The 11538-nt window shown below is 49.8% G+C and overlaps 1 protein-coding gene across 1 annotated transcript; it reads right to left on the reverse strand.

Moving 5' to 3' along the window:
* Nucleotides 1-2875: 2875 nt before the first annotated feature.
* Nucleotides 2876-11530, reverse strand: LOC112955952 (cholesterol 7-desaturase-like; the record flags this gene model as incomplete). Its single annotated transcript, XM_026049433.1, has 7 exons — nucleotides 2876-3725; nucleotides 4094-4270; nucleotides 4971-5090; nucleotides 5400-5525; nucleotides 6881-7059; nucleotides 9329-9517; nucleotides 11428-11530. Coding segments are annotated over 7 exons (1053 nt in total), but the record flags the coding sequence as incomplete, so codon positions are not given.
* Nucleotides 11531-11538: the final 8 nt, after the last annotated feature.

Here is an 11538-nt window from a genome sequence, read left to right on the forward strand (position 1 = left end):
TAATTCCACTTAGGTTCCAAACTAGCTGAGAGCTCCAGGCCAGAGTTCAGTTATTTGGAGGTATCTTTGAGACATGTTTCTGCAACATTCTTTTCAGAGTTGATGCCAAGGCAGAAGACAAACTGTAACTGTAAGAAAGCATCCGTTGCTTGAGGATTTTCATGTCAGTGTTGTATTTATGGTTTTACAATAAAACAACCTTTAGGAAAAAACAAGTGTGTGGGGTTTTCTATTTTCCAAGCACACGTGTGGAACCTCACTCGCTGCCGAGCATCTCAGTCTGACGAGGGAAAATACCCATGGCTAAATCCCACAGGGCAACAGGAGTCACTTCGAGGGGCTTCATCAGCCATAAAGCTGAGCACTGGGCTGCCCCTGCATCCCTTGGCCGCCCAACACTCCCTAGACCAGTTTCTAGAACGTCGTCTGTCTCGGACCTGCCCACCGAGAGAGCAGAGCTCTGAGAACCAAGGCGCTCTGTGGGGCGGGTGGTTGTTCCGCCCCTGGTAACGCAGTGTCTGCGTTCACACTGCCAGGACGGGCTCAGTCCAGCTCACATTTATGCTGCAAAAGCAGTGTAGGCTGATACGGAGCAGAGCAATCTCAGCTGCCACGTGCCAGAGCTGCAGATCCTGCCTCGTGCCTGCAGGTTCATCGGCCACCTGGTTTTCGCCCTGGGAGGAGAGCAGCAGCCAGGCGCTCAGCAGGCACTAGGCTGAGTCGTTCCTCCCGCAGGACAGGGTCTTCAGTAGCTATTGGTAATGCCAAAATATCACAGGGCACAGAAGTCTTTGCTTGGAGACCGTGCAAGTCCTGACCCATGGCAGCGTGTCTCACAAGGTCACAAAGACAAGGGTGAGGCTTGGCACTGCCAAGGACTTTATTTGGAAAATACCTCCTTGAAACCGTCAAGAAGACACTCCAGGCCCTCAAACACTGTGGCACTGCCAGAACTCCAGATCGGGCACCGCACAGAGTCCTGCTGATGCTGTTTGTCCAGAGCACCGAGACCCACCTCTAAATGATCTGAAAATTGCTTGGTAGTTGTCCTGAATGGGAGATGCATGAACCAGGGTTCAGAGGAGATGGAGCTCAAGCCACTGCTGTCGAATCTGTGGTGCCCTCTCCATCACCCTTCATGTGTCCTTTTCTTTGACCTATTTTGATTTCCTTTGGGGTTTTCTAGGAAGTCAGCAGTTGAATTTGTAGGGTAGGGAAGAAACAGAACCCAAAGACGTGATAAAAAAACAATTGTGGCAAAGGGGCAGAATTGGCTTGGTTAGTCAGGTGTGAGGATGAGCAGTCAGAACAGAGCATTAAGAATGGGTGTAATTTTGCAGCAGATTTGATGCAAATGAGTAATTTCAGCAAACAGTAGGATTGGATGCCCACATGTTCTAAGCTGATGTGTTTGGAATTGTTTGGAATTCTAAATGGGTGTAGTAGATAATAGATAACTAAAGGTATATAAGATGTTAACTCAAGATTCAGTTTCTGCTGGAGATAACCGATAGTTTCCTTTAATTTCAGAGGGACTGAGGAAGGTAGTGAAGCTCATTTAATTCACCAGCTCTAATCTGGTCAGCTACAATTTGTCTTCCTTGGAGTTTTGGTTATCTTGGGATCGTCCAGGTGAGAGCACAGTGAGGAATGGGGACCACAGCCCAATGTGTTGCACGAGGGACGGAGACGTGTGGGCTGTGCAGGTCAAGCCTCTGAACTTGTGGAGTGTGTGTTGGCCACATGCCCAGCAAAGAGGGGCACAAGAAGGGACGGGAGCCAAACTGAAGACCCAGCTGACAGGACAGAGCTTGTCCCACCTCCCAGCTGTGCGATGGACAGGGCAGGCTCTTAGATCATGGCCAATTCAGACCATCAGACAGGTTTGAATCGGTGAAGCAGTTCTAAGGTCAAGCTGAGATGTCAAGTCCCAGGTCAGGAGCAGATCCAGTGAGAATAACCAGCATCAGCCTGTTTGCAATGCCTGGACAGGGCTGTGCGGACAGGGCCAGCCCAAAGACAGGAGGGCTGTGGGCCCTGCCACACGAGACAAGGTCAGGACAGGCCTACACATCTGGGTCGGGATTAGTGTGGACATGGCAGAGATGGAGACCGGCACCACATCCCAGGGACAGGAATTGATGGCTCTGGGATAGACTGCATTGGGTCCTGGGCAGGAGTGTGGGGGTCTCTGGGGGGCTGAGCAGGGACGTTCGAGCTGGTGCCTTTAGGACACAGTGGCTCAAGCTGTTGGCCAGGTAGTGCTCCAGGTTGCCTAATGTCTCCTGCTAGAGAGTCCCTGTGACTCCTGAAGGACAGCAGAGGCGATAGACTCCTATGCAAGGAGACCTCCCAGGACGCTTCTTCACGTGTGGCCTTTTTATCAGCCCATGTATAATGCAGTGCATCCGTGTACATATGCTCCCGTAGGTTCATGCCACAAAGCACTGAAGAACAACAGGCCACAAGCATGAGATCAGCTTTTTTTTTTTTTAAAAAAAAGACTTTAATATGAAATACTGACAGTGCAAAAGCCTGGCAAGAAAGGCAAAGCGTGGCTGTCGAGGGGCGGCCTGGCACGCTGTTGTCCAGGGTGGCACGTTCCTCACTCCCGGCTCCTGCTTTGTGGGTTAATGGTGAGCTGGGAAACCGAAGCTTCAGTAAAGTGCAAAATCTGAAAGGCACCAGGGTCCTGCCCTGTCAGCACCAACAGCACCCATCCTATTTGGAAAGCTCATGGATTTGAACAGTTTAGCCAGATTTGCAGCCTACTCATAAAGATATGAAGTTAATTTTTCATTGCAGCAACAGTTAGTGATGACACCAGTGATCTTGCCATTAAACTAAAATGTCTGTAGCCAGTTGGTAGCACTAAATCCATGGTGTTTCAAAGCAGGATCTAATTCACATCCACAACCTGCAGAACTGTTCTCTAAGTGGCTTGATCTTGTTTTATCATCAAGAAAGTCTCTTTCCTTCCTGGCAGGTGCAATAGAGATGCAATAGTTGCATGAGGAATCCTTCATGCAGAGCTCAGGATGAGCTAGGAAGCCCATGGATATGGAAGGGCAAGTGTTCCCTGCAGGGTCACCAGCCAAATCCCAGGTTACCCTGACTGCTGCCAGAAGGAAAGACGACAACAGGTCTTACAGTCACACTGACTGCTCTGTAGGCCTCAGGCTTCTCCAGAGCTGAGCTCTGCACCAGTCAAGATACTGGTGCAGAAGCAACAACAGCCCTTGCTGGGAAGAGAAACTTAGGGTAAGAGAAGGCCACCTGAAAGGGATTTCATGCAAGGTTTGAAGGGATGGCAGCAGTGAGAGACAAGACAATGTTAGAGGGAGGCCTGTCCACCTTCTCTCCACATATTACAGTGCAGATATAAGAGCGTGTTAACACCCTTTGACGATCTGAGCGTGGAGGAGAGCTCCAGGGCTCAGACTCACCTCCCTGGGCCTGAATTCACCGCATCACTCAAGTCTGCACAACCCTGCAGTTCTCCAGCTCGAATGGGCAGGAGGCATCTGATGGCTTTTGGCCACCTTCAGCAGAAGGGAGCGAGGGCCTCACCAGTCCAGGGCCTCAGGCGCCGTGAACTTCTGGCTTCTCTCACTGTAGAACTGAGCATACCAACGTCTGTGCTTTTGGATGGTGGAGTCTTCTTTAACAAGGAGGGGCTTGGGGAGATACTGCTTGTTGTTCCAGATGGTTACGTCACGTTCAAACTGTAGGGATGAAGGAGGGTCACATTCAGGTAAGGAAAGTGAACCAAGCTGTGCACACTACCTGCACGCTTATTTTTAGCATTTCTCCCAAATGCCCATGTTTATATTATTAAAACCGGTAATGTTAAAGCTGGAAAAACGTTCTGGAGGGGCTAGAGTTGCCCAACCTTATGACAGTTAGCGACCAGTTTAATCCTTTGCATTACTAACACTAAGAGATTGTGCTGAGCATTAAAAATATCTACCCCACCGCACTTTGCTCTGGCATACATCCAAGCCCAGATAGACAGCTGCTCTTCCTCCTCAGTGACCTCTATCTGCTGAGCTTCAAAGGCCCATCTTTGGCTGGTCTTCTTCAGAAACCTTACCTGTATGCACTCCGCTTTCAGAATGAACTTGGGGATTATGGCTGGCATGTTCTTCTGGTAGTAGATTTTGTGGACAACATTCTGCAGGAGAGGCTCCAAGGGCGTCACGGTCTGCAGAATGATCCCTTGGCCCAGGAAAGCATGCTCAAAGATCAGGAAAACCAGTCCTGGTCCCACCTGCAGAATGACAGAGCAGCCTTAGGGAACATTCTCCAGCAGCCCAGACCTCTGGTACAGCAGCTCCCAAAGCCTGAGGGCTGCTTAAGACAGCAGGGAATGGGCTGCCTGGAAGGACTGAGTATCCATCTGCTTCACCAAGTTCTTCCTTTGTTGAGATCACTGTCAGGAACCAGGGCAACAGCAGCAGCTCCTAGAGCCTTTTCATTGCACTGGTGAACATCTCTCTCCTGCCCAGTGCATCCCATTTATGCAGCCATTGACCGCTCTAGCTAGAACTGGGACAGACACTCAGGACAGGCAGCTTTCCCAGAGCAAAGCCTCCAGGTCAAGGCATTAGCAGGAGGCTCTTGCCTTCCTGCCTGAGCTTCAGAGGCAGGACTCAGTGTGGAACCCACTGAGATTGCCACACGTCTACTATGGACATCAAACTTCCCAGCAACACAAGAGGAGACACAGAGAATATTTCCCATTGCATCTTGCATCTTCACCAGTGTTCTGCAACCTCCAGTCTCCATGGGCCTGATATGCCAAAGCAGCAATGACTTTTTTTAAGAATATGAAACGCAGTCATGGATAATTGAAGGTTACCAGTAACGATCAAATGCCAGCTGAGGTCAGGTACCCACATCTATGGATCACTGACCCACCTACTTTCCCTTGTACCTACACAAGGTGGTTGATGGACCATGTTACCTACCTGCCTGGCTGAAACAGTCAAATCCAGCAAGGAGAAGTGTCTCCCAAACACAGTGGCATGGTGTTTAAGCAGCAACTGGGAGCAGTGCTTGTTGGGCTCCGGCTCTGGCTGCCACTCTGCCTGAAGGGATGGAGAAATTATTCAGTCCCAAGACAACAAGAGGACAAATGAAGGCAGTGTGAACTTTGCAACCACAAGCAAGGAGTGTGGCAAAAGAAGAGGGTGGCTATGAAGATGGTGTAGGGACAAGCACAGAGGAGGGTGTGGGTAAAAGTCTCACAGACAGGAGGAAGAGGCTTGTTCTACAAACTAGGAGCTGCGACAGAGGTGTGAAGTCAAGACTCGTGGAAAACTCTGAAGCAGAAAGGGGACCTGGCGCAGGAGACTTCCAGCTAATGGGTTAGTAGGGGTTCATAGTAATTCTTTTACCTTCCAGATATGCTTCATAAAATCCCACAGCTTGGACCTTGTGTATCTCAAATCAGTTCCACTCAGAATAGCCGGTCCATGGAGAAAAGTGAGATGAGCCGTGTCAGCTGCGTTCTCTGGGATTTCCTGCCATTGGGGAACAATATGCAGTTAGTTCTGATGGCTGACTTGGATACGAGCTACCTGCATCCTCAGACATATTTACTAACAGCATCAGACAAAGTCTCGCTGCGGGACAGATCAGGGCACGTGGCTTCAGCCGCAGCAGAGATGCTCTCGGGTACAAGATACAGCAAGAGGATGAGGCAGGGAAGGGAGTGAGCAAGGGGGTGCTTGGCACACATTGGTCTGAGAACGATTTTTAAGTAGTGTATGGGAATAATTTAAACCTGTAACCCAGAAAATTCAGAGTGGATTGTAAGCTCAGAGAAATCTAGCGAGTTGCAGCTGCAGAAGTAGGGTACTCAAATGGGTCATTACAGATGGGATTTTTATACCAGTTGGATCCTTTCAACCACTCCAGCCTGCCTCCACTATATCACTTTTTAAGAAATTTTATCTGCTTTTCTTACTCAGATACACCAGGCTTTTACCACCTTGACAAGTAGCCCAAAATGGCCCCAGATTGGAAGCCCTGCTGTGCACGGCAGTTTGCACTAAAAAGCAGACCTGAAAGAATTTTTGCTAACATCCCATCAGTCTCTCCTGTTCTCCCTGTTTCTTGTATGTCTGCTCCCAAAGTCGTATCTGCTATGTCTCTTGTACAGTATTATTTCTTTTTAATCCACTTACCTTACAGCAGTTTAGTAAGTAGACAGCAGAAAACCTTTCCACATTTCCGCATTTTCACTGACAGCCAATGGAAGCGACAAGCGTTTTGAAGAAGGGTAGCTCTACGTGGCACATTTGCCAGCATATAACAATGATTATGAAAATTAACAGCAAAATAACCATGATCTTCCACTCTTATTATTCGATTGAAAAGACTCCTGGCTGCAATTCTCTAAGATTTTTTTTTTTTTTTTTGGTTGAATGAAAACATTTATAAGTTAAAGCAAATTAACCAATTCATTTAAATACACAGGACATCTGTTCTTTCTTCTAGAAGTACAAGTTCTGCGCCTGGAGAACATATGGTGACTTTTCTGTATATATCACAGTGACATAATTCTAGCTCTAAACTCTGCTGGCAGAGCCGGGCCTGCCTCGTGACAGTGCAAGAGCGCCGGTTACCTGCTAGAGTTGTGCCTGAACTGGGCTATTCAAGACAACACCAGACACGAACATGGCCCCGTGTCTACATGGTGCCTCCAGCTGCTCTCTGCTGAACCTTGGAAGCTGCTTTTAAGACTGAAAAGGCAAGAGGTGCAAGTTGCCCTAAACCATGAACCACCATTGAGCCCCTGGCCGCCTCCTCGGGACGTGGTTTCTCCGTGCCCAAGTGCCCCACGGGGAGACGAGGCCCCGCCAGGCGCCCCTACCTGGATGTGCGCTTCGATGAAATGCTCCGTTTGCCCCCGAAACACCCACTCCTTCGTGGCGATCTCGCGCTGCTCGGGGACGGCCCACGTGGGGCCGAGCCCGTCGCGGTGGTACCAGAGCAGCAGCATCCCGTTCACTTCGCAGGAGGGCCAGGTCCGAAGCTTCGCAAAATCCGGCACTGCAAAGGAAATTGCTCGGGTCAAAGGTGCTTCCCAGGCTGACGTTGTTAAATGCCCCCTTGTCCTGAAGCGCAACCAAGAGCTCCTCTGCATGGGGGACGTTAATGTGACACAGGCTCCCGGGGGCAGTTCGTAGCCGTCCAGCGTACTGAGCCGCAGCAGACAACCCTGAGACTTGTAGGAGGGTGTTTGCTTGCATCAGTTTTGTTTCAATTTATTTATTTTATTTCAGTTTAAATAAATCTTCTAAGGAATAAGCTGAAAGTACAGCTATTTACTCTTCAGGCTACTTTTACTGCTCTTAAAACCATTCAAATAAGTAGACTCATGCTACTTCAATGAACCCTCCTCAAGCTTCAATAACTTAAAAGTTATAGTTTTAGTTATAGGTATATTTAAGTAAAAGCTGCCTTAACTCCTCACTTCAAGTCATTCTCTGTTATAATATCAGCTGCTGTATCTGCAGCTTTTCCAATTAAATGTATATTCATATTTACATTTACTAAAATGTCAGAACATCTGGCTTCTTACTGCATGGAACTACCTTGCCTTAATCCCTTTCCTTCAGTTTGCAAGCAAGGGCAGAGAGACTTACACTTCCTTATTACTCAGAATTATAAAATCTCTTGGGAGGTGAAATAACGGGGTCACTTATGCTTCTTTTCCCTTCTGTGAATGCTGGGCAAGGCGGGAGGGGAGCATCGCTGCTGCTGATTGAAGATCTGGCGATCATGGTGGTGTAGGGGCCACCTCTTTCAAAGCAGATTTCCTTTGCCGGCCAACATCTAGTGCTCTGTGACTCTTGAGCCTGGCTGGAGGCTGCTGGAACCTGGGAACTGCCTCCGCTGGTCTGGAATTTTGGAGCCCGGGCTGGGATTTGGAGCATGGGCTGGGATATTGGAGCATCGGCCGGGGTATGGAGCATGGGCTGGGATTTTGGAGCACGGGGTGGGATTTGGAGCACGGGCTCTGCCCCGATCTGCAGCTGCCAGCGGAGGAGCCGGTCGGCACCCGGGCAGGTAGCCCTGGGGGCCAGGGTAGCCCGCGGGACCCCTGTGCTCCCCGTAGCCCCTCTCAAAGGGACCCAGGGGAACACAGGTGGCTGGTTAATCTGTCTGAACAACCTGACCCATTTGGGAGCTGTCTGCAGGTTTGCACACTTAATAACAGCACATAACAGCGCTTTTAATAAAGCAAATCCAAGCCGAACACTGCATTGTGGCAAGCGGTTGCCTATGGCTGGAATATTCTTTGTCATTTCATAATGAAAAACTCTCCGCTCAATACTTGGAGTCAAATTCCAGTGAATAGAGACAGGAAAGGAATTAAAATATTTAGGGTTTGAGGGGTTTTTTTTTTGACAAAATAAAAAGTAGGAATCATTGCTTGGTGAGATCTAAAAATTGCTTATTTTATCACATATGGACAAAACATTTCTTCACCTTTGAGAAAAATGGTCTGTTTGACAGAAATGCTGAGTTCTGCTACTAACTGGTATTGTCATTGCTCTCCCCTGCAGGGAATGCTGAACTTCCTTAGGAAAATATTTAAGAGACCCAAGCCAAAGCAAAATTCAAAGTGTTTTAAACTTGCTTGTTGATTCTAGTTGCATTTAAAATCGGTGCTTTAAATTGATTATGGAAATTATTAAAGTGATTACGGAAAACAGATAAATTGATTGCTACATATGAACTTCATGTCAGACGTTCTCCCTACACAACGCAGAATGCATCCAAAAGGTAGGTGCATTTGAAGGGTTTTCCTAGATTCTAACTAACACATCTCTTTAAATCTGACACAGAGAGAAAATTGCCATTCAGACATTGTTCTCCCAAGCACTGACGTGGTACGGGCGATTACTGCGGAGCACCAAGGAAATTCTGACCCCCGGTAGCTCCTTGGCACTCATCGCTCAGGTGCTTTTTGTTTTCATGGCTCAGGGTGAGATTTTCAGAGTTAAAAATGTTCTTTTGGTGGTACATTTCTTGCTAAATACAGCAAATGCAGCACTATCACATTGGAAAGGTTAGTTATTTAACCAGATTAAAGTCCCGATTATCATCTCCCACGCGAAAGCACTGGTAATTAAACAAGGACCCAGACAACTCCGGAGCAGAATTAGGGCAGTGCATGACATGGGGGAAGAGTACGGAGGGCAAGTTACTAAAAACCCTGCCTTTCCTTAGCAGAGTGGCTTTGTTTTGTGAGGACACACCGGGCACGGGGCCGTTAGTGTAGATGTGTTCTGCGGGTTCGCGGAGGGTTCACCTTTCTCAGCGTACGGGATGCTGGTGCATTTTCCATCCTCGCCTCGAAACTGCCACCCGTGAAACGGGCATTCGATGCAGTTGCCGGTGACACGACCACCCATGGCAAGGTTAGCCCCAAGGTGAGGGCAGTAAGCGTCCACCACGTAGGCCCGTCCATCCTGGGTGCGGAATGCAGCCAGCTGTTCTCCTGGAGGCAGAAACACCGGGTTATTGGGCCATCTCTGAAGAGAACATCCCACCTGGAGGAGTCAGGTAAGGCACATTGCTCAGAACCTTACTGCTCTGCAGGCACCTGCCTGTGCCAAGATAACCAGAAGCATCCTGGAACCTGGATCTGGGGGGAAACGCACTGTTAACAAATATTTCTGGAGGTTTCTAGAGAAAGAGCAGCTTCCAGACAGAACTAGGATTCTTCCGGAGCAGTCATGCAGCCACGAGATGGCACCAGGCTGCTGCCGGCGCCCGCCTGCAAGTGCCAGTGGTGTGGGAAAGAGTTGGCCTGCGCTCTGGGGACACATTCCCAGACGGGATTCCCTGTCCAGCAATTTGGAGGCAGGAAGCATTTGCTACCTGCAAATAGGGTCCCCACTGGGATGTGGCAGACGCTGCAGTAAACACTTTGGATTTGGTGGCCACTGATCACAGCCCTCGCTTCAAACGCAGCCCGTTGCAGAGCCCCCTCGTGCCACGGGCTCTTGGTGCCACATGTTTTGCAGCGTGTTGGCACCACAGAGCTGCTCCCCACGGAGGCTGCTGAGAGCAGAAACTCATCTGTGCTGAGACCTGTGCCCTTCTCCGGGCCGCGGGCAGCACAATTTTGCCCATTCACCCCTAAAACGTTGTGGTCCTACCCCTAAGGTCTTAGAGCTCTTGGAATCTGTTTCATCTAGGACGTAACAGGTGTTGGACACATTTTTTAAAAGATTTGCAAAGTTCCTGTGTTAAAGGAGGATGGACAGATATATTTGTATTAACAGATGCTAATGTTCTTCTGAGTTCTCCAGGCCAGTTGTGTTCCCCTTCCACACCAGTGCACAGCTGGGCAGGACACCCCATCCCTCCCTTGGCCCTGCTGCATTTTGCACGAAAAGAAACCCTGGTGCACAGGCAAGTGGAGGCATCTGAGAAAAAGTGCTAAATCTCCTTGCCAGCCTGTCTGTGCTTGCATCACTGCCACACCTGCCAGGGAAGCACTTTTCCGTGCTTGCATCCCTTCACCAAGGATGTTAAAGCTGGGAAATTCATCCCATTAAATTGTGAGCACCACCTTTTTGGCCTCCCATTCTTCCCAGCCATCCCTTCCTCCTGCCCCCAGGAATTTACCATGCCAGTTATTTAAAAAATGAAAACAATAGACAAATGAAGTGATTATAAGGGAAAAAAAATCAGAGTTATTTTAAATAAATAGAACTTAAAATTGTATTTTTACCACAAACTAGTTCCAGTCAGGACAGTCAAATAGTTACCATTATATGGAGAAAAAGCTGGACAGGAGGGAAAGGCTCTGCAAACCCCTCCTTCGTAGTGAGAGGTTACCATGGAATCAGAGGGATTTTAACCCAGAAACAACCCTGCTGAGGTGTAAGGCACTTACAGGAGCCCAACCCCATCTCCAGCACTGCAGGACCCTGCAGGAGCCCAGCACTCCTCCAAAAGCAGCCTGAGCCCCCAGCATCAGGGGAGCAGGACAGTGGGGTACCAGGCAGGGAGACGCTCTGCAGAGCAGCGGAGAACCTGGACAGAGATATCCCTTATTGCAGGGATAATCCCTGGGCGGGAGGCCCCTGAGGGAGCCTGGGCCAGGATGCCCAGGTGTCTTGTGTGGGGAAACGAAGCAGGGATGCCCTGGTACTCCAGCAGGGATCCTGGGCAAGGATGCCCTGGTACTCCAGCAGGAATTCCCAGGTGCCTTGTTTGGGGGGTGCCCTGGTATCCCGGCAAGGCGCTTGGGCAGAGATGCCCTGATATCCTGGCAAGGAGCTTGAGTGGCGGCACCACCAATGCCCGGCAGAGACGCCGGGCCAGGATGTGCCATGCAGGAGCCCGAGGCAAGGTGCCGCCGGTGGCGGTGGCGGGCGGGGAGGCGGGAGCACTCACCGAGCAGCGCGATGCCGCGCACGGCGCCGCGGGGCAGCTGCGGGGAGTCGAGCACGCGGTACCAGCCGTTGGGGTAGGGCGGCGGGACGGCCCCGGCGCGGCGGGCGCGGC

Source organism: Nothoprocta perdicaria, unplaced genomic scaffold (genome assembly GCF_003342845.1).
Source record: "Nothoprocta perdicaria isolate Ctin4 unplaced genomic scaffold, notPer1 scaffold_6, whole genome shotgun sequence".
In the NCBI taxonomy this organism is placed as follows: domain Eukaryota; kingdom Metazoa; phylum Chordata; class Aves; order Tinamiformes; family Tinamidae; genus Nothoprocta; species Nothoprocta perdicaria.